This window comes from Urocitellus parryii, chromosome 3, assembly GCF_045843805.1.
Source record: "Urocitellus parryii isolate mUroPar1 chromosome 3, mUroPar1.hap1, whole genome shotgun sequence".
Classification (NCBI taxonomy): Eukaryota; Metazoa; Chordata; class Mammalia; order Rodentia; family Sciuridae; genus Urocitellus; species Urocitellus parryii.
The window spans coordinates 185212734-185234839 of NC_135533.1; the positions used below are offsets into that span (position 1 = coordinate 185212734).

At 40.0% G+C, this 22106-nt stretch overlaps 1 protein-coding gene across 8 annotated transcripts in view; it reads right to left on the reverse strand.

Moving 5' to 3' along the window:
• Nek10 (NIMA related kinase 10) overlaps window positions 1-22106 on the reverse strand; it is a 188030-nt gene that overhangs the window by 144669 nt on the left and 21255 nt on the right. For 4 of the 8 annotated variants that reach the window (XM_026406136.2, XM_077795649.1, XM_077795647.1 and 1 more), the window contains exons 6-13: window positions 15850-15891; window positions 14258-14336; window positions 13215-13282; window positions 10660-10739; window positions 9974-10060; window positions 6686-6910; window positions 3029-3168; window positions 1009-1070 (exon numbers count right to left, since the gene is read on the reverse strand). In XM_026406136.2, the coding sequence (XP_026261921.2) occupies window positions 1009-1070; window positions 3029-3168; window positions 6686-6910; window positions 9974-10060; window positions 10660-10739; window positions 13215-13282; window positions 14258-14336; window positions 15850-15891 (783 nt within the window). Of the gene's footprint in view, window positions 1-994; window positions 1071-3028; window positions 3169-6685; window positions 6911-9973; window positions 10061-10659; window positions 10740-13214; window positions 13283-14257; window positions 14337-15849; window positions 15892-22106 lie in introns of all 8 variants that reach the window. The other 4 variants (XM_077795652.1, XM_077795650.1, XM_077795648.1 and 1 more) reach the window with 2 other exon arrangements.

Consider the following 22106-nt stretch of genomic DNA (forward strand, 5'->3'; position numbering starts at 1 on the left):
AACACAGGTATCATCTTTCTAGACTCGGTTTAATACAAGCATATACATGGAGGGATGAACAAAAAGTATTCACCTATTGCTAGTTTTTGGTTATCTACTACCTATATAGTTTGGTGATTTTTACTAAGTATGGGCATTTATAACTGTGAAGAGCTTTACCTGCCTCACTAATCTTTATAGCTATTCTGTAGGTTCTTCTTTAATGTTCCTTCTTTAATACATGAGAAAACCAAAACTTGAGAGAAGTCATTTTTTCCAGGAGCCAAGCCAGCAAGTAATGATGCCAGGAACTGAACCCTAACCCGGCCAACTCCAAATGCCCTGCTCCACCAACTTCCCTGGATTCACTGAGCTTCCCTTGGGAACTTTAATCTGACCCCTTAGTGACTTTTTATATTTTGAAGTGGAAGTTGGACATGTTGGTATTGACTTCCCCCTGTTCCAAAAATGTTTCCTCTTTAAAATTCAATAATAGGAGGTAACTTTCAAAATAGAGAGGCACATTCAGGTTGAACACCAGAGTGGAGTGTATTTGTGTATATGTTTGCTTATTGACTTATTGACACCCACTCATATAACTGTTTGTGTGATGGATTAATTAATGTATTCTACTTTGTGAAATCAGCTCACTGACAGTAAATATTGTTTGGTGTGCCTCAATCACCTTTCACTGAATAACCTGATGCATTCTTACTTAAAACAAGTGTTATCCTTAACTCAGGGTATCCTGTGTGCCCATATTTAAAACAATGCAAAATCATTTTTTTTAAAAAAAAGAAAGGTAAAATGAAAAGGACAGCACCTAACATAGGAAGAAACAATGTCAATTGATCGCACGGCAGTCCTTCTGTGTTCAACTGAGTTAAAGGAGGAAGAAGAGAAATGCAAAAGAGAATTCTACAAAGTAAATAAGAAATATTAAAGCATTTAAAACCATATAACCTATGTCCCGGGGTACAAACTGCAGCAGAAATTGGGTTGATGTGACATGGGAAGCAGTGCTCTCACCTGGACCACCTGGTGGGCGTTGGTGTCATTGAGGGCCAGCTCAGTGAGGGCAGCACAGCAGGCTGGAACGAGAGGAAGCAGACCACAGTGTCCGTCACCATGATGAACACAGAGTCATCAGTATCCTGACTGGCAGGGGGCTCTGAGAGCCAAGTCACTCCTCAAGAAACACTAATTCTCGTTCTGGCACAGTTCTGGAAGAAGGAAGTCAGCTCAGTGGCTTCTCGCTCTTCCCTCTTGTTATTCATGTGCGCATACGGCCCACAGCAACCTTTTATCGAACACCTACTGTATACAAGAAGGCAGGGGTTTGCATCTGTCTGGTTCATTATGATCCTAGCACTCAACATGTGCCTGGCCCTTTAACAGGTACTCAATAAATACGAGTATAGTGGATGATAAATGAATGAATGCTTTAAATGGATCATCCAAACTGATCCTTATAGTCTGGATATGCACAATGATCACCAGTCTTATGAATGGGAAAACTGGTTCCGAGAGGTGAGTAGACTAGAATGCACAACCAGCAAATGGAAGGGGCCAGGGGTCTGGTTCCCATCAGTCAGATGCTCACCCCCAGGCGCTGAGCAGTACACTTTCTGCCTCCCTGCAGCCTCTGTGGCAGCTGCTGGTGGCCTTCTCCGCTGAGATACTTGTCCTCCCAGAGGTCTCCTGGACTCCACTGATAGAGAATACCATTGTCGCGAGCCCTTGGCGTTGGTCCAGCACTGTGCTAGGGACCTCACCTAGGTCCTTACACCATTCTCAAAAAAGTCTGCATTTTACAAGAGCTAAACTGCAGTCCGGGAGGTCAAGGAAACTGCCCGAGGCCACGGAGGCCACATGGCCATAAAAGTGGGTGCAGTGAAAACTCTACTCTTAATGGCTTGCTTTTAATTTTTATTTAGTTTTCCCTTTTACATTTCAGCATAAAATAAGCTCTGTAAAGTAAGCATGTAGCTTAATGAGATAGGACATACCTATTTACCCTGTACCGCCCCGATGAATACGCAGGCTATTTCTAGCCCCCAGAAGTCCCCCGTGCTCCTTCCTAGAAGTTAACCCTCCTGTGATCCCATACATAGGTAACCACTCTTCTGACTTCCACCACCACTGACCTCACCCACTCTTGGAGAGAAACCCCCGACACATACACACACACAAGAGCTCTTCCATGGAGACAGGCCTTTTAGATGAAGCAGAAATAGCAAGTGGAAGTGGACTCTTACTTCCCTGTCTTCCTATTTCTGTAAGGAAACATCTCCATTCTCTAGAAGGAAACTATAGGAAACAAAGACAGTCTGCAGGCTCCCTCCTGCCCCATCACCCTCCTTCCACCCTCAGCCACCTGTGCTCTTCCGCTCCTAGGCTCTCTCCATCCTCTTGATAAAACACATGGGGCCTCACTGCTCCCTTCCTGTGGGCTGATTTGAAGCCCATTCATCCCAAAGGCCAGGCGCCCCTCTGCAGGGCAGAGACCATGACTCTCCAAGGTGGCTCTGCCAGGATGGGTCCCTGCACTGCTGCTCCTGCTTTCATGTGGAAATCCCACCCAGAGCAGCATCTTTCTCTGTCTGTCCGAGCTCATGATGTGGAAGGAGACCCTCCCTTGCACTTGGTGTGACAGGTGTGTGCAATGTAAGATTCTCCTCTTAGGTAGAGCGTGTCAAGATTTAGAAAATTACAGGAAGTTTGGCTTTCTGGCCACCGATCAAGCTGCGCTCTTTAATTCAGTTTTACAAGTAACGAAGTTAGTATTCTCTTTTGAACTTCTGTATTTTCTTCTCACTGAGTTCAGAATGTGGAAGCGAGAGGAAAGTTTGTTTGATCATTAATCCGCAAGTCCAACATCAGTACCAAGAAGTTTCTGGTATCCTCGTGGATTTAACGTCACGAGTTTGTAAACTTAAAAACGGTGTCCAATGAACACCACCACACTAATTTATAACAGGGAAGAAGAATGCAACGGAACAAATTATACAGTGTCAAATAATAAAACAAAGGACTATAACATATATACCTGCTTGAAGAGAGAAAGTATTTTCTTGTATTTCCCTAGGACTCAAATCTTCTGACAGGTGAAGCTGCTGGATTCGGCCGGCGGCATTTGCACTAGACAGGCTCCCAATGGAGGAACGATCAGAAACAAAATTTCTGTCTCTGAAAAAGAAATGATATATTGGTGAGGATGTGCAGGAAAAAGAACACTCATACATGGCTGGTGAGACTGCAAATTGGTGCAACCGCTTTGGAAAGCAGTATGGAGATTTCTCAGAAAACTCAGAATGGAACCACCATTTGACCCAGCTGTCCCACTCCTCAGTTTATGTCCAAAGGACTATAGTGAGGCAACCACGTCAATGTTTATAGCAGTTCAATTCACAGTAGCTAAACTATGGAACCCACCTAGGTGTCCTTCAATAGATGAATGGATAAAGAAAATGTGGCATATATACTCAATGAAATATTACTCAGCTTTAAAGAAGAATGAAATTATGGTATTTGGCAGTAAATGGATGGCGCTGGTGAGTATCATGCTAAGCGAAATAAGCCATCCCGAAAAACCAAAGGCCGAATGTTTTCTCTGACATGCAGATGCTAATTCACAATAAGGTGGCGAAGACAGAGGTACTTTAAATTAGGTAGAGGGGAGAGAAGGGAGGGGAGGGGATATGGGGATAGGAAGGATAGTAGAATGAAACAGACTTTATTACCTTATGTACATATATGACTGTGTAACCGATGTGAGTCTACAACATGTAGCATCAGAAAATGATAAATTATACCCCATCCATGTATGATATATCAAAGTGCATAAATGCATTCTAGTGTCATGGATAAGTAATTAAAACAAATTTTTAAAATTTTAAGTAAAGAAATGTTAATGCATAGACCGTTGATCAATTTTCCTCCATGGTCAGCCCTTTCCTTATCCTGTTTAAAAATATAGTTTCCCCCAGATCATGAAGTTTTCTCCTTTTTATCTTTACTCATTCACTTTCCAATCTATGATGACTGACTTCTATGTACAGTGTGAGATGAGTCTAACTAACTTCCCGCCTCCTCTCCCTCCTCTTCCACCCCTTCCTTTTTCCCTTCCTCTCCACTCCCTCCCTTTCTTGCTACTGAACGGACTCCACACTACCTCCCCACTCTCCAAGTGGCTCTCCATTCTGCCACAGACAACTCACTTGACTGCCCCTCCATGTCATGATTATCCTGAGTTTTCTTTTTCAGTGAACTCCCAATCCTTCTTTATTTTAGGAAAGTTCTCACCTGTTATATCTTTGAACTTTTTTTTTCCTCTCTATTTTACTCTCAACTTCAGAGAACTCAATGACCCACGTGTTGGACCCCCATCTTCTGCTGGCAATTCCGTTCTCTGCTGCTTTGGCTCCCATGTCTTTCTCCTCTAATTGACAAGTGACTTTTTCAAGCTTGGCCTCCATTTTACTACTCCCAGTTTTCTCTGGCACTTTATTTAATTGCTCAGTCCTGTGACGGTTCTTCAGCCCTTGTTTTCTTTCCCAGCTCCGTAATCCCTTCCCTGTCTCCCTGTCCTTTCATCTCTTCTTTAATCTCATTTCATAAATTCATGCTCCATTTATGGCCTTTGATAAGGTAAAACATCTGTTTTTCTATTTACTTATCCCTGACTTCCACAACAGATTGCCTGTCTTTTGTCAGCTTTGATCCCATTTGTTTTATATGATCAGCACATTTTTTTTTCTCATTCATTTATTTGTGTAAGTCCAGCTCTCTCTGGACTTCCATGTGCTCAGAGATAACGTGGATGGAGTCTCCTCGACTCCTTCCCATGCCATCTGAGTCCACCTGCGTCCTTCCTTCAGTGGACATGGGGAAGAGGGTGGAGCTGTGTCGAGGGACAGCCACACTTGGTGATCTTGACATGATCATCTTAAAATTCAAATTATAGGAATTGCTCTACCTGACCAAGAACACACCTCCGAGTCTAAGATTGCAGGTAAAGGGATGAATGGGTTTCTTGAAAGCTGCTCTCATAACAACGCCTGTTCCTGCTCAGGCCTCCAACACCTGGCAGCCTCCTCCCCTCCTAGCAGCTCAGGCAGCCCAGGGGCTGGCACAGCTCTGGAAGGCTATTATTTATCCAGCTGGGGTAATAAATTCTCCCAGAGCACCGAGGCATATTCAATGGAGAATAAGAGTGAACATATATCATCTTCGCAGGGAAGAGTTTTCTAACACGGCATCATCAACACAGGCTGGAAAACGACTCTTTAGACATGAAAGAATCCTTTTCTATCAAGGAGAGTTATGACTTGAACAAATGCAGAAAACAGTGCCCTGAAATACATTCCACTCTGTGTAAGAAAAAGGCAGATTTTTGTCTTTGAAGCGAAGCCCAGTTTAATTATTATGGAATTTCATTTTATCACTAAGAAAATAGCTGCTCTCCAAGAACCACCCACAACTGCTGTAATAGGTTGACTGACCAATAGTAAATAAGAATATACCATTACCATCTTAGGAACCCAATCAAAAAATGTCCTTGGCAATTGTTATTATTTTGGCCAATTATAATTATTTATAAACTTATCATTACACTTTAAAAGGTTTTATGTGATATTCACGAAAGGAAGCAGATTGTCAAGTTTATGATTTTTTCCCTTTATTTCTGATAATAACAGAAATCATTAACAAAGCTACTGCTTGCATCTCTGCCATCTGTCTCTATGCTTTAGGAAGTTCCCTCAGAGAAAAGAAAGTTGGTATGGCAAAGTTCCACAGTATCCCTCAAGGAATGACATGTCCAACGTCCAAATACATTGATTTGACAATATCTAATTATATTAAAATTAGCAAGTCACTCTGCTTTGGTTAGAATGGGCTCTGTTTACTTGCACCACATTATATCCATGCTTATTTTTAACTTTAATTCAGCCCTCATGGGGCTGAATTATGCTATATAATAATATTAGGTAATAAAATTTTCCAGTGGATGGTATGAAAGCATATTATTACTCAGTACTTCAACAAATTTAATTCATAAAATACAATAGTTACATTACAACATACATCAAGAGAAGTTCAATTTAAAACTATTTTAACAAACCATCCCTTCTAAGCTCATGGCTTAGAATGTCACTACATTTTTTTATTTATTTGTTTGTTTATTTGTTTGCATTATTGGGGATCAATCCCAGGGCCTTGCACATGCTAAATAGGCTCCCTACCACTGAGCTACACTCTAACCCTGAAAGACAGATAATATATATATATATATATATATATATGCACAAACATTTTAATAAAATATTAGTAATTTCTGTATTGGTTGGCACTACAAAGTATTTATACTGATTCAAGAAAAAGGTGGCTAGACAAATGTTTCCCTTCGATTATTAGACTTCCACCCAACCCACCTCTGCAGACTGATGCATTCTGGGTGCACACTGGAGGCTGCTGATGGAAAGATAAATAGCACCAGTGTTCCCAAGGAACCGAAAAGATGAGTGTCCCTGACACGGATTTAGGGGATGCTTGTGACAACTATAAGTGACTCTGAAAACAAGAAATGACCAAAGAAACTCCAGAGCAGAAGGGAGCAAGGTGAGCATATGCCCGACAGTCATCTGGTCACAGGGTCTGCAGGCCTTCAACGTTTAGGACAAAAGAAGCCAAAGCCCACGCTCACCCTCGTAAAATATGAAGAAGCTGCTTGATGCCTCCCCAGATGCGAATTTCCACACTGGTCTCGGGGTCTTCACAGACCTGGACCAGAATCCAGACAACGCTCCAGAGTAGCTTCAGGTGGTCAGAGTGGAGCAGACTGAGGAGAACAGGTATCCCCTCATAGAGCTTCACCTGTTCCTTCACCTGGGGTTCGGCACAAAGGAGGCGCAGTAACTCTGCAGTTAGTCTGAAAAGCCGGTGGGGAAGAGGGAATCACAGCATCATGAGTTAAAAACTACATTCGACTATAGGTTATCACCTCATCACCACATAGATATAACTCTTACTATTTTTTTTTTTTTTTTGGTACCAGGGATTGAACCCAGGGCCCAGGGCTGCTTAACCACTGAGCCACATCCCAGTTCTTTTTTTACTTTAAGTTTTGAGACAGGGAATTACTAAGTTGCTCAGGGCCTCACTGAGCTACTGAAGGCTGGCTTTAAACTTTTGATCCTCCTGCCTCAGCCTCCTCAGGTGCTGGGATTACAGGCACGTGCCACCACATACAGCTACTCTTACATTTGCTAAGTTATAGCTCAACACCCATTTTGGCCAGATCAAAGTCAAGTACTTTCAGCTTTTCCAGCCATGCCATGTCTGTCACAACTACTCCTCTAAACCAAGACAGCATGGAAGCAGCCATAGACTGTTAACACATAAAAGTGAATGGGCATGCCTGTGGTACAATAAATCTTTATTCACAAAAGTAAGCAGCAGGCCAAACATAGCCTGCAGGTCAGAGCTGCTGACCACTCTTTCATTTTAAGAAGATACAATTAACCTCAGTGGTCTGCCTATACATCTTTGGCAGAAGTAGGTGCTGAGTAGAAACAATGTGACCTATATTGTGCTAAAGGGAGATGAAATACAAAGAGCCTTATTCTATCCCAGCAACTCAGGAGGCTAAGACAGAAGGATGGCAAGTCTGAGGCCATCCTCAGCAACTTCATGAGACCCTAAGAAACTCAGCAAGACCCTGTGTCAAAATAAAAAGGGAATTAGCTCAGTAGTAAAGTATCCCTGGGTTAAATCCCCAGTGCCAAAAATAATACATACAAAATATAGCTTTAATTCTAGTCTTTAGAAACTTACTAGAAGTTATAAAAATAAGACATTGAAAGAAAATGTCAAAAATCAACAGTGCAGATAAGTTAGGTACAAAGTCCTCCGTGATTATCTGGAGAATCAAATAAAAATGATGGTAAAGACAAAAGGTTCAGCTGAGTCACAAAAACATTATCATGATAGATGTTCATGGAATTATCCACAGTCCTGCAATCTCACCTTCTACACACTGTACCTGGATGACATCATTCATTCCCAGGATTACAAACACTCCTCATATATTGACATCTAGCCCAGGCATTGCTTGTATGGCCCAAAAGTTTTAGCACACAAGTGTTCTGCAAGTACCACATTATGTCTAAAGTCAAAATCATTATCCTCTCTAAATCTCTTCTTCCTCTTCGGTTCTTGATCTGGACTCACAGTACCAGAATCTTTTCAGTTTTCCAACCCAACAGACCTCTCCTTCTACACCCTGCCATTGCTGATCAAAAGCTTTTGGTGTCCCCTATTTCCTGGACTATTGTGGGATTAAGTCTCTAGAAAGTCAGGCCAACTAGATAATTGTACTGTTTCTCCCATCCGTGGGATCCTTGACAATGCTCAAGTGCCTCTGTCATCTACCTATTCTCCTTCACATACTGCTCTAATTACTTTCCCCAAAACCAATTTTCCATGGCTCCTCTCCCACCCAAAATTTTTTGCTATGATGTTAAGAACATATGTTCTTTGGTAAACAGTATTCTTTACCTTCTCAAACTTTCTGCACCAGACATTCTCTCCTTGTTATAAGTGGCTCTCAATGTGCTATATATATTCCACACTCCACCCTACCTCCACATGCATAGCTGTCAGAGTAATCTTTCAAAAAATTAATGTGATCACACTTAAAATCTTTCTGGGAGTCCCTATGATGTTCACACGCTAAAATCCACATCTTTATTCAGCACAAGTGTTCAGCACACAACGCCCTTCGTGACCTGAATAAACATGTCATGTTGCCTCACCTATGAAATATGGGAAATAACAGGTTTATTGTGTGGATCAAATGAGCTGACACACAAAAATGCCCAGAGCACAGCCTGGCATATAGAAAGCTCTGATCAGAAACCAACTGCATTCTTTACTTATTATTAACTGTCTGTTCAAGCTTTCTGGCACTTTCCTTTCTTTGCTCCAGTTCATGCACCCAATTTCATGCCTCCATGTTGGAGCACATTCTATTTTCATTGGCTCTCTCCCTCTGCCTAGATATCTCCTATTCCCTACAGAAAACATGGCATGGACCCTCAGTCTCACTGGGACATCTCTGCTCCAGCGTCCCAAAATACCCCATGCATCCAGCTGCAATGAAGCTCGTGATTTGTCCGTCAGCCCCTGCCGCTCCCCTCTGTTATGCACGTGTATCCTATTCATCTTCGGTTTTCCAGTACCTGGAACGGAGTCTGACACCGTTTTTGCTGGGTGAGAAAGTTGAGATGTGCAACTTTGTAAGCATATAGATTTTTATCTATATTTAATGCTTTTGTAAAATAAAATATTCAATCAGATTTGAAGCAGAAATTTTAAAAAAAAATACTATGAGTTAAGTGTCAGGACTTCATTACCTGGGATTTTGGTTCTCTATCTTGGTTCTTTAGAAAATTATGACCTATTCAACTAAATATCAAACGATGTAGATTGCAACTCCGTTTAAACACAGATTATCTGCTCTCTGGATAGAGAAATCCTTTAGAACAAAATGCAGCTCAGGTGAAAATAAACCCCTTTTATTCAAGACTGAGTTATAACAAGTGATTCCCCAAACAAGTTGGTTGGTATCTCAATTGACTTTACTTGCCTTAAGAAAACTGGCTTTTAGCAGTCTAATAATTTATTCCACTAAAAAATAGAGCCATCTTGGAACTTCTTTCCCTTAAAAACTATATAAATAAGTATAAGAAATTATAGTATTAAACATAAGACCGAATAATTGTATTCTATGCCCAGATCTAGAAGTAACGCAAGATGAACGATAAATCACCCTAACTCTTTGCACTATTTTCTTTTATATAAGCTTAAACAGAAAAGCGATGGCCAAGCTGACTCAGGATATTCAGTTAAAATGCACCTATTATGACATAATAATCACAAGCATTTGAAACAAATATAAAACATTAATTTTTCCAACTATTAGCAACCCTACCTTTTGGAAAGCAAGTCATATTCATGCAAGATCATCAATAGGTTTTCAACAACGTTGAGTTCACTTATCTTCTCCCTACATTCTGGACTACAGATTTAAAAAGATTAGTAACTATTAAAAACAAACTTTACTACACCCACTAATTTAATAGTCTAGCTCTCATATTATCTTAGAAAGAGAGAATAGAGAAAAAGAAATCATACATTGTTCAAAAAAAGGCCACTGATCCACTTACTAGCATAAAAGTGTATTTAAAGCTCTTTTATTTAAAACAATGACATCAGTAGGAGGACAGGTGTTCTTAAAAAAATTTAAGGTCAAGAATTTTTGAAAGTGAGCTGTATGTTAAAATGAATGAATGCACAGGTAAGAATAAAGAGAGAAAGAAGGTCAGGGAGATTCAACTAGCAAAGAAATATGGTAATTTTGAGAGTAAAGTAACTGAGGGTTGAATGAAAAGATGTGGCCAGTAGGTGAGGAAGAAATAGAAAGATTTAAAAAGCAATTTGCCTTTCCAACTTAAATTTTAAAATGATGTTTTCCATCCTCTTCAATATATAAATGTTTCATGATTACTTTTCAGAAATTGTAACTAAGCAGGTGACAAAGCAATTGATCCATTTTGCATTGCTCTCATCTAACTCACTCCAACGGCAGAACTGGGAAGGATATTAGAACATACTTACCTTTCTGCTAAGCTTGCCAGGGCCAGAAGGGCACCCAGTAGGACATTAGTGTCCCGGGCACCAAGTAAATTTACTAATGTCTGAAAAGTTAAAAAATATATATATATAAGGTTTAATGGTGTAACTATAGAAATTCTACAAGCTCTTGAACGCTATAGTACTTCCTTGGATCACAGAGGCTTACATTATTTTTAGTGTTTATTTTTTGCTAAGTTTTTTAAAACGTGCATACTCTATTAAGCAAAACTGTCCATGCAATTTTATAGCTACTCATTTCCTTCTTAATTCACTAATGTTTTTCCATAAAATTGAATTTATAAATATTTTTTATTAGTAGAATAAAATTACTTTTTGTTACTTAGACAATAATGAAAAGTGCTTTTCCCTAGCAAACCTTTCTTTTAGTTTTTAACTTTTTATTTCAGGGATCACTCTAGAGGCTTAACCTTAAAAAGAGTTTTGCTAAACATTTGAAATATCCAGTTCTGGCCAGTCATGGTGGTTGGTACACGCCTGTAATCCCAGTGATTCAGGAGGCTGAGGCAGGAGGATTGCAAGTTCAAAGCCAGCCTCAGCAACTTAGTGAGGCCCTAAGCAACCTAGCAAGACTCTGTCTCTGAATAAAATATTAAAAAGGGCTGGGAATGTGGCTCAGTGATTTAGCCCTCCTAGGTTCAATCCTCAATACCAAAAAACATAACAGAGCAGATAAACAAACAAACAAACAAATAAATAAATAATAAAAATAAGGGCTGGGGATAGAATGGTTAAGTGGCCTTGGGTTCAATCTCCAGTACTTAAAAGAAAAAGAAAAAAAAAGTTCATCTTCTTACCAGCAACTCTTGGGAGTAGATCCTTATATCAAATTCCTTGCACAGAAAATGCAAGGTACCAACTTAGGTAACTAGCTGATTCTCATGCTTCCCTCTATTTTCATGTGCCTAGCATTTTACTCAACACCACTGTCCCCTCCTCTGGGAGAAGTGTGAGGCTAGCAGCACAAATGAGAATACTGGTTGCAGCCAGATGAGGAGAAGTCACTCTGAGCCACACACGGAGCTAGGCACTTTTTAAATTATGGAACTATTTTTCAGCAGAATGTTGAAACTTTTCATTTTTCCCCCAAAACTTAACAAGAAGTATTAATACTACCCATTTGATGTCAGATTTCTAACCAATGTTGAAATAGCATCACTCATACTCTCAGGCATTATCTTAAGTAACATGGCTTAGCTGGAAGCCTTCTGAATCCTGCCAACTGTCTTCCCTCAGTGATCACTAATACAGATTCTTCTATCTTCTCTTGACAATTTCAAAATTCAGAGCCCCCACCCCAAAAAAATTTCCGCCCCACACATATTCCAGGAGAGAGTTGCAATTTGTGCGATGACTACAAGAATGATTTTTTTAGCTTCCATTATGCAGATTTCTCCCTTTATGATTTCTTTTTTTAAATGAAGCTATGGTTATTTCTATGATCCCTTCCTCTTTTCTTCTGTCACTTCTTCTGTCTCTAACATGTTTCCCAAAGTTCAATCCCAGAGATATCGTTTTCACAATTTTTGGCATGCCCACTTAATAACCTTAATGCTAACTCAAAAATTTTATTCAAATCCTAAGTAGAATAAAATTTAGTAGAATAAAATTACTTTTTGTTATAGTTTTACTTAGACAATAATGAAAAATGCCAGATGGGTATTGAAATAAAAAATGTTGGGCTGGGGATATAGCTCAGTTGGTAGAGTGAGTGCTTGCCTCACATGCACAAGGCCCTGGGTTCAATCCCCAGCACCACAAGAAATAAAATAAAATAAAAATGTTGACCTATATATGATCTAGAATCATCCCTAGACCATAAGCTGCATATGCTGACACATTTTAGACAAGCTAAGCAGATTATTCAAACTGGGCTCTAGGCTACTACCATCCAAAGAGTTTTGCTACAAATGTAAATTTAATTCGTTTTGATTAAACCTGCATTCACCTATCTTAAAATGTGCATCTATGTAATACAATACCATCTTAGGAGATTGCACAAAATTGCCTGTATTCATCCACTGACCTATGGACAATGGTAAATTCATAAGGTTCAAACTAATAAAAACCTATGTGACATACAGAATTTATTTATAAATATGCACATATGCATACATTTTATCATTTTATTTGCTTATTTTTGTTCAATTATTTATAGATACACACCAAGGAGCTATTTATACGTGGCCAGATTTTTTCAAGTAACATTTAAATCAAGCAAAAATTTTAAGCAACACTTAAATTAAGCCACAAATTTTGTTATTAAAGAGTCTAGAAAAAGAGAAAAGAACAAGAGAATATGGGGAAATCTTCATTACTGTGTCTACATTTACTCCTTAGACTGGTAAAGACTACAAAAGGGTTGGCAGAAAGAGTTTTAGGCTGAGTTAACAGGTTCATAAATTTTGAGTCATGAATTGTGAATGATGTGAGACTTGACCACAAAGGCTCTGGCCTTGGCCATGTGAACTGCTGTCACATACAGAGCCAAAGCATTAACTCCTTCGGGACCCACATACCTTGTGAGCTCCGCTTGTGGTGACCCATTCTCTTTGATCTTTGACGGCTGCGAGTTTTTGAAAAATATCTGGGAAGGAAAGAAATAATTTTTCAAAAGCTAAGAGAGATCTGGAACTTAAAGGAGGCAATACTCAGAATACTCCATACTCAGAACTCATGTCTGCAGTACCGAGGGGCGAGCAGAGAAAGGGCAAATGTGAACACAATTCTTTTAACCCCAAGAATTTTACCTGTCAAGCTCAACAGGATGTATTTTATAATAATATGGTTATAATGAAATATGGAAATTCCAAAAAAAAAAGGCAAACCTCTCTTACTGCTTAAGATTGATGGAGTTCTTTAACATCATTACAAGTTCAATGCAATTCCTGTGTTCCAGAGATCTACCTAGAGAGATGTCAACTTATGAAGAGGGGAGGGGAGGCCAGCAAAGTGATAGGCCTGGTGAGGTTCCTCAGCTGAGGGAAACAGCTGTGCTCAAAGAAACTTTCTGGTGCTTGGGGCTTGCCACAGACCCGTCTCCCCTGCACCTGCCAGTCAGTGTGCCATCTGCAAACAAGCAGAACCAGCCTGCTCACCCAGAGAAAATGGGCCAGCATCCTCAACTGCAGGAAGGCCTGCCGCTGGCCAAACCTGGATGGGAGGGAGGTGGAGCAGGGGACAGCCTCGGCAGAGAGAAGACTGAGTGACGAGTGAACACCTCACACAGACCAATGTCCTCATATCACTGTCTTTTATAGATTAAAAACTGAAGTCTCTTGACATTTTAAAAGAAATCAAAAAGGCAAAAAGATTTTTACTAAAAATTGGCTTCTATGGAAGTCTCTTTACATGAAATAAATGGTGCTTTCCAACATGAAAGTTGCAGCTCAAAGTCTTCCCTCTGGGTTATTTTGACTCTGAATATAACAGTGGACGTGGACTTTTCAACACCCTAACTGTGAATGAAAACATTCGTAAGTGCTCAGGGTTATGTATTTCTCTTGCTACAAACGACACACTGCTTATAACAGCAAGTCCATAAATTGACAACGACACTTACACGTCATGTTGACCAGCTTGTCCACACTGTGCTGCTCTTCTCCGTAGCCCAGATACTGGTTCGCAACCATCTCCATGTACTGCAGGAAAGAACCCACACAGTGAGGGACCAGACACGCAGTTCTCAAAATGACCTCTAGGTGGCACAACAGATTCACCAAATACTACTGGGTACTCCTAGGCCTGTTTCACTCAAGGTCAAAAAGTGGTTGTGTTTCTGGATTCTTAGTCTTTTCTTGCATGTCCTAAAGTTGAAGGAGGAACCATCTAAAGATTCTGAAAACTCTCAAAAGTTGAAAATGACTTGTAACTGAATAAGTTCATGGTGTAATTTAGTATCCAAATACAAGATACATATAAGACATACAAGATACATAAGATATGAAACATAGAAATTTAATTCTTTGATGTACCTTTAATTTGATTTTTATAATATACTGCATATATTTCATTAACTTTATGTTTTATAATGTCCTAAATTATATCTAACCAGAATACAGGCAGATATCAATAGTAAGAATAAGATGAGGTAGTCTGATAATTGCTCACTGTCAATAACTGATTATAAGAAGATCCCTTACAACATAATCTTATGAAAGATTGTTTCATTAAATGAGGTAGACCTCTAGTCAGTTATAATTCTTAAAAGCAAATATTAAACAAAAATCAAACTTCCCAGAGATAATATAAAATAAATTTAATTCTATATTGCCATTAAACTTAATTTTCCATTAGCAATTCAGAATGAGTTTGCAGGGTTTATTATACAAATTATTCTTTCTGTACACACTACAGGTTTTAGGAGACTGGGCTGTTCCAACTCAATGATATGCTTGGAAATTTTGTTTTACTAAATTAATAAACCCAAACCACTGAATTGCTCAGTATATATATTCATCTGCTTACCCTCCCTTGGTAGTTATCAAAGCAGAAAAAATAACAAAGTCAAGATCATTTTCCTTATTTAATTGTTTATCTGTTAACATTTAATGAGCACAGGGATTATGTTTGTGGGTGAAAGAGTTTTGAACATCTTGATGTTTTCTCCTATTCTGTGGTGTGTACAGTACTGAGGCTATTAGCTTGCCTGCCAGCACCTATTTCTTGTCATTACTAACTACAGATAGGTGACCTGGATTCTCAGTCTTTTCTGGCATGTCTTAAAGTTGAGGGAGGAACCATCTAAAGATTCTGAAAACTCCCAAAGTTTTAAAATGACTTTTAACAGAGTAAGTTCATGTAATTTAGTACCCAAATACAAGAGATATATAAAAGACACATAAGATAAGCAAAATAGAAATTGAATTCTTTGATGTACTTTTTAGTAGAATTTTTATAATTCCACTAATTTTTTAGACAATTTTTCTTTCAATAAGCTGGGTAAAATTAGCCCTTTCAACAGAACCACATGCATGTGTCCCTCCTTGCCCTGCAAGTATCACATCTCAGGCACATGCTCACCCACCCCACCTGCTCTTCTGACATGCAGCGTAATATAGGAAAATCATTTTCTGTCACACACTTATTTGGTGCTTGCCTGGAGCAGGGCACAGAATGAAAAGGCAAGAGCAGCCACCGCAAGAGGAATCTTACCTGAGCTAGGTTTTCAATCCCACCCAGGTTATGGAGTATTTCCTAATAAAATAAAAATGAGAGAAGACATGTACAGGATGAGGGTGGTGGGGAAGTATATCTTAACGTGTAACTTTTTTACTAAGTCATAATAAGATCTACTGTTATTTCTTGAAGTTCCACATCCTAACATAAATACAGAAAATTCAGTGTTTGCCATTCATAATTCATTAAAGACAAATTGTTAATAGATACAAAAGTTGGGTTGTAGATTAAAGGGATGAATATAAATTCAGAACTGCCAGCTGCCTCCCCATTCTTTGCCATCATCTTAGGTCAAAAAAAAACACAAGACTGGGAAAGAGCTTTAGGCAAGCTGTTGAGCTGTTTGTTCAACCCTCCCAGGTTACAGATAGGAAAATAAGGCTCAGAAAGGTAAACTACTTTGCTAACTGACAGAACTGGAAGAGCATGATGAGACCTACTTCACTGAGCTTTAGACAAGATGAAGTAGGTGTACAAACAGCTAGAAGTTACAAGAAAAGTTACACATGAAGGATCACGGTGGCCCAGAGGAGGGAAGCATCATTTACTGAGAAGACTGTCTCCTACAGAAAGGACGGAGGAAAAGACTTGCTAAGAATGGTGGTGTCCATTCTTAGACTTGTGGAATAGAGAGGGAGGAAGGAAGAAAGATAAAGGAGACTCCAAGCAAAGAGAACAGTAAGTTCAAAGGTGCAAAGGAGTTGTGTAGAAAAGACATTAAGAACAACTCCATCGGGTTCTCCCTCCCCCTGCAGGAGTTTTGTCTCTTTTCTTCTCACTTGAATAAAGCCTACTCTTCTATGTTCACTTTTCCTGAAATTCACAAGACAAGAACTGGGGACGGGGAAAGGTGAATACAGAGGCACATGCCTGTAATCCCAGCAACTCAGGAGGCTGAGGAAGGAGGATCACAAGTTCAAAGGCAGCCTTAGCAACTTAGTGAGATCCTGTTTCAAAATACAAAAAAAAAAAAAAAAAAAAAATGGGGGGGTGGCTGAGGATGTGGCTCAGTGGTTAAAAACCCTGGGTTCATTCCCTGTACAAGAAAAAAAAAAAAATGGAAAGAAGACACAGGAAGGCAGCTGGAGTCTGCTGCAACACTATAGAAGAGGAGGCTGAAAAATCTGGTTTTCTCCTTTGGGGGCTCATCTGGGATCGTATGGAAGGCATGATTCCACACCTGATGTACACCTCACCTAGTCACCCACCAACTGCTACCAGAGACCTCTGAACTGGCCTGATGTACACAACACCCAAGCTACAAATGGCCATGCAGATGAAACCCAATATGAAATGCCCATCTCCGTAGGAGGCCCCTGACTGTGGTCTCCTTTCAACACCTTTTTTCAGCTTAAAGTAGGCAGAGAGGTCATCGCTCCTTTCCATAATGGCAGAAGTGTCAGTTAGAGCCACTTCTTTATGAGGGGACAGGAATAAGATAGGATAGATAGTCAAGCAGGCAGACAATTAAGGAAATGGGCCCCACCACCACCCAAAAGAGAATAGGCTTCTCTAAATGAACAGGCTACTCCATGAAATTAACCTCCAGAAACATTCCAAATATACCTGCCAACTCTTTTTCCTAGAGAGGCAGGACAGACCTGAGTGAGGAATAGAGACGCAAGGGCTAACCAATATCTTTGGTACTTTTCCAATACCTAATTAGCAGGGCTTTTGATCAATAGCCTTGGAACTTTTCCAACACCTGATTAGCATAGACATTGATCAGTGCATCTACTCAGTAGCTATATAAGCCCCTGGACTAGTACACTTAAGTGGCAACCTATTAGGTCCTCTCTCACACCGAAGGAACTCTGGCTCTTTTCTTCTCACTTGAATAAATCTACTCTTTCACACTAAAAAAAAAAAAAAAAAAAAAAAAAAAAAAAAAAAAAAAAAAAAAAAAGGAACAAGTTTAAACATCAAGATGTTCCATGACCCTGATAGAATCAGTTCCTTCACTCTGTAACAAGTTTGCTGGAGGAAATGTTAGGAAATCAGGGTGGGATCAAATTGTGAGAAGTTCTAGATAATGAGCCCATGTTTCAACATTTTCATAAAAGACCATGAGACCCAGTGAAAGTGTGTGAGAAAAAGATCTGCAAGAGACAGCTCTAGGGCTGGGACAGTGGCTGAGTTGGTAGAGCATTCACCTTGCATGTGTGAGGCCCTGGGTTTGATCCTCAGCACCACGTAAAAACAAATAAATAAAGGTATTGATTCCATCTACAACTAAAAAAATATATATATATATATATACACACACATATTTTTTAAACAAATAAATAAAAGAACCAGCTCTAAGCTCTTTCCTCTAGTCTTGAGATGAACTGGAAAGGGAGCAAGTGTCGACTGGGAGCCTGCCCTGGAGTCAGGAGCAGTGGGAATGACAGAAGCAGGAACAGTCTTTGAAGTGATGTAACCACCTGAACACAGACTGGAAGAACAGGAGTGAGGTAGAAGATATCATCCTACTTGAGCATGAGTGACTAGGGACAATAACATGACTCACAGACACACCGAGGGAGGGAACAGACTGCAGAGAAGAAAATAGTGTTGGGAATGCTGAGGAGCTCTCCAGATGAAAAAAGAACAGCAAGCCGTGGAAAGTGAGGTGGGGGCCAAGGGTTGACAGGTGGGAGTCATTCATATGAAGGAGATGCAAATCCAAAGGCTGGACGTCAGCAAGGGAGAGGATAACGTCAGAAAGATTGGTCATGATCACTGTCGGTTTTTGAACATTTACCAGGACAAGATATTTACGCACCAAATCACATTGCCAGGATGGGACTAAGTCAGTGTGTCCCAAACACTGTCTTGGAAATAGTCATTTTATTTTGTGCAGTTGAGGAATTAGGTGTTTAGGAAAGAAGGAAGGCAGGTAGGTAGATAGGTAAGGAGATTTATGGGGAAATTAGCTGGAGAAATGCCAGGCTGAACAAAGTTGAATGAAATTTTTGTCTCAGGATTCCCCCAAGCCTTTTCTGTGCTCCCATGCACTGTAAGCCTCCAAGGGGAAGAGCTGGTGTTTCGTTTTCCATAACCACAGAACACTTATTTTCACCCAACTCAATACTCCTGTAGAACACAGTCTGGGAATTGCTGCTATGAAGTACCCAAAGGGGAAAGAGGCTTTCTCTCTTAGAGAATTCTGTTGTGTAACTTGAGGATTTATCTAGTTCTTCATCTAATGAAATGGGCCCTTTTCCTCCCTGCTCCTATAGAGAGTGAAGCAAGACCAGGAGACAGCTCACAGGCCCAGGGTCCTCCTTGGTTTCCATCTGGTTCAACCAATCGAGTGCATGAACCTGAAGGTGTAAACTGGAGAGAACCATGACGACAAAATACATGTACCTTGGGCTTAACAGTTCTGGTGACTGATCGGAAAAGCAAACACGACCGTCTGCTTAGATTACAGCAGCTACTTCTGTGTGTCCTTTCAGAGCTAAACGTCTCTCACCACCACAGGCCACAGGTCAGAAAAGCAGGTTCTGTTCCTCTGAGCCTATTAACTTGGAGGAAGTCCTCGGTCAATGTGAACCATCCTTACTCTACTAACTTCCTTTTTTTAAAAAATAGATTCAATAACACCATAATGGCAAATAGCATGTTTTAAAAAATAGAGCACATGGTACCAATATGGGCATGGTGAGCACTGCTGTTTAACCATGTGAGAAAGGTCATTTCCCATTAGGTGCTCTCATCCTAGGCCTGCTCAGCCACTAAGACAATGAATGCTGAGCACACTGCAGTGAGCCTCTGACCCTGAGTCAGCACATGACCATTTTGCTCCTCCATTCAAAACCACTGCCTATTCTTTGGTCTTGATTTTAATACCTGAGTCCCCCAGTTGCCCGGCCCTTGCTTCTCTCTCCAGATGTGACAGTGAACACTCTTTCTGAAAGGCCTGGTGAATTACATTTGTAGGGAGAGGGAACAAAAGGAAATATATGGGATGTTTCTTAAGTGCCCTGCCCTGGAAGGACTTGGTATAAGGAAAGACGGTGCCGTTTAAAGAATCAGAAATGGATTCTGAAGGTTCAAGGAAAAGCAGAAGAATTGGAGAGTTTCATTTTTAAAAGCTATTGAGTATATTTGGGGATAGCAGTGGTTCTCAAACTTTGTTCTCAGAATCTGTTTGTACTCTTAACAATTTCTGAGGAGCCCACAGAGATTACAGGGATGCTGTTCATATGGATTCTATCTATTTATATTTACCACTTTGGAAATTAAAAAGAAGTTGTTTTTACTAATATGGCTGTATGTATAAATGGGGCTGTAAAACCAATGTGATACTGCAATCTGCACACGTGGAAAAAAAAGAATTCATACCCCACTTGAATCAAATGTAGGATATGTCAAGATCATTGTAATGTTTTGAGCATCTAATTTAAAAAAATTTTTTTTTTTAAAATGAAGTTGTTTTTAAAGCCCAAGCTTGCTCAAGCACAGGCTCCATCAGCCATCAGATCCACGACATCACCACATGCTGTATACCCTCTGGAAAATTCCACGGCACTCTTGTAGGAGAATGAAACTGAAAGGGCAGATAAAATCACAGCATCATTTGGAAGAGTATTTTGACCTGGTATAACCCCTGAAAAGGTCTCAAGAGACCCATGAGCTGTCCACAGACCACAGTGTGAGGACCACTCTGCTATGGTGCCATTGAGGTGGACCAACAAAACTCTGGAAGTGTGGGACTTCAAGGAAAAAGTATAAGACTAAAAATATAGGATTATGGGCAGAGAATAACAATAAAAATGATAGCTAAAGTCAAAAGCTTAGAAGATGTGGATAAAGATGATAGAGAAGAGAACATTTTGTGAAAAGTTAACATTTACAAAGATTTAAAATAGGAGTGAGTAGCCAAGGCAGGTGGTGCACCCCTGAAATTCCAGTGGCATGGGAGGCTGAGGTAGGAGGATCACAAGTTCAAAGCCAGCCTTAGTCTCTTAGCAAGACCCTAAGCAAATTAGTGAGACCCTATCTCAAAATAAAATATAAAAGTGGCTAGGGATATGGCTTGGTGGTTAAGTGCCCCTGGGTTCAGAAAATAAAAATAAAAAATAAAATAAAATAGGAGCAAGTAAATAATACCCCCCAAAATGTGAAATAAGAACTAGAGGATCTCAAGCAAACAGTAAATGTGGTAAAGGTATTCTCCTGCTAAAAAGAGGTCAGGGAATGTCTGGGCTGAAAGAAGGCTACTCATTCTGACTACCTTGTTTGCAATCTCTCAGCCAAGAATTAAGCACTGAAGCATAGCACACTGTGAGCTATTCAAATGGCTTCCAGAGCGCTAAAAGGAAAAAGAGGGTAGATCTCATGAAAATCAAAGGGAGATCAATAGAGAAAAGGGACCTTGGGGTAGGAGGAGGTGGAGAGGGAAGATAAATAGTGGGGGGGGTGACACTGGCAAATTATATTGTTATATTTGTGCGTGTACAAATTTGTAACAACAAATCCCATCATTTTGTACAACTATAAGGCACCAATAAAAAAATATGGGAAGAAAAAAAAAAGATATGAAATTAAATGGCTTCCAAAGAAAGACCTGTACACAGGATTCAAAGTGCAAGTTAAGAACCACATCAGCCCTGGTAGAAGGGAAGTGTTTTCAGGGAATATGACCTGATGTTTTGATAAACGTAGTAATAAAGGGAAAAAAAAAAAAGACCTGAATGGATAGCTGGGTAAAGAAAAGGATATTTTTAAAATAAGGGAAAAGTAGAATAGGAGTCACTGATGCCATAAGAAAGGGAAGAGGTGGAAGGGTCAACCTCAGCAAGAATGGGGAATATTGTTTCTGAAATAAGAAGGAAGAAAAGTTGCATGATGATCCATAAATTTCAAACAACATGAAGGAAAAAATAAAGAGAGCTTCCAGTGGGATGGCTTCAGGCTTCTCTGCAAAACTGATGACAATGTCACTGTATAAGAATGATAGGGCATCTGGGTGCAGTGGCGTATGCTTGTAATAATCCTAGCAGCTCAGGAGGCTGAGGCAGGAGGATCACCAGTTCAAAGCCAGCCTCAGCAAAAGCAAGGTGCTAGCAACTCAGGGAGACCCTGTCTCTAAATAAAATGCAAAATAGGGCTGGGATGTGGCTCAGTGGGCAAGTGCCCCTGAGTTCAATCCCCAGTACCAAAAAAAAAAAAAAAAAAAAGGAAGAAAAGAATAAAAAAGGAGAGGGTTTAAGCATGAGAAGTAAAGATGGCTTGGAACAGCC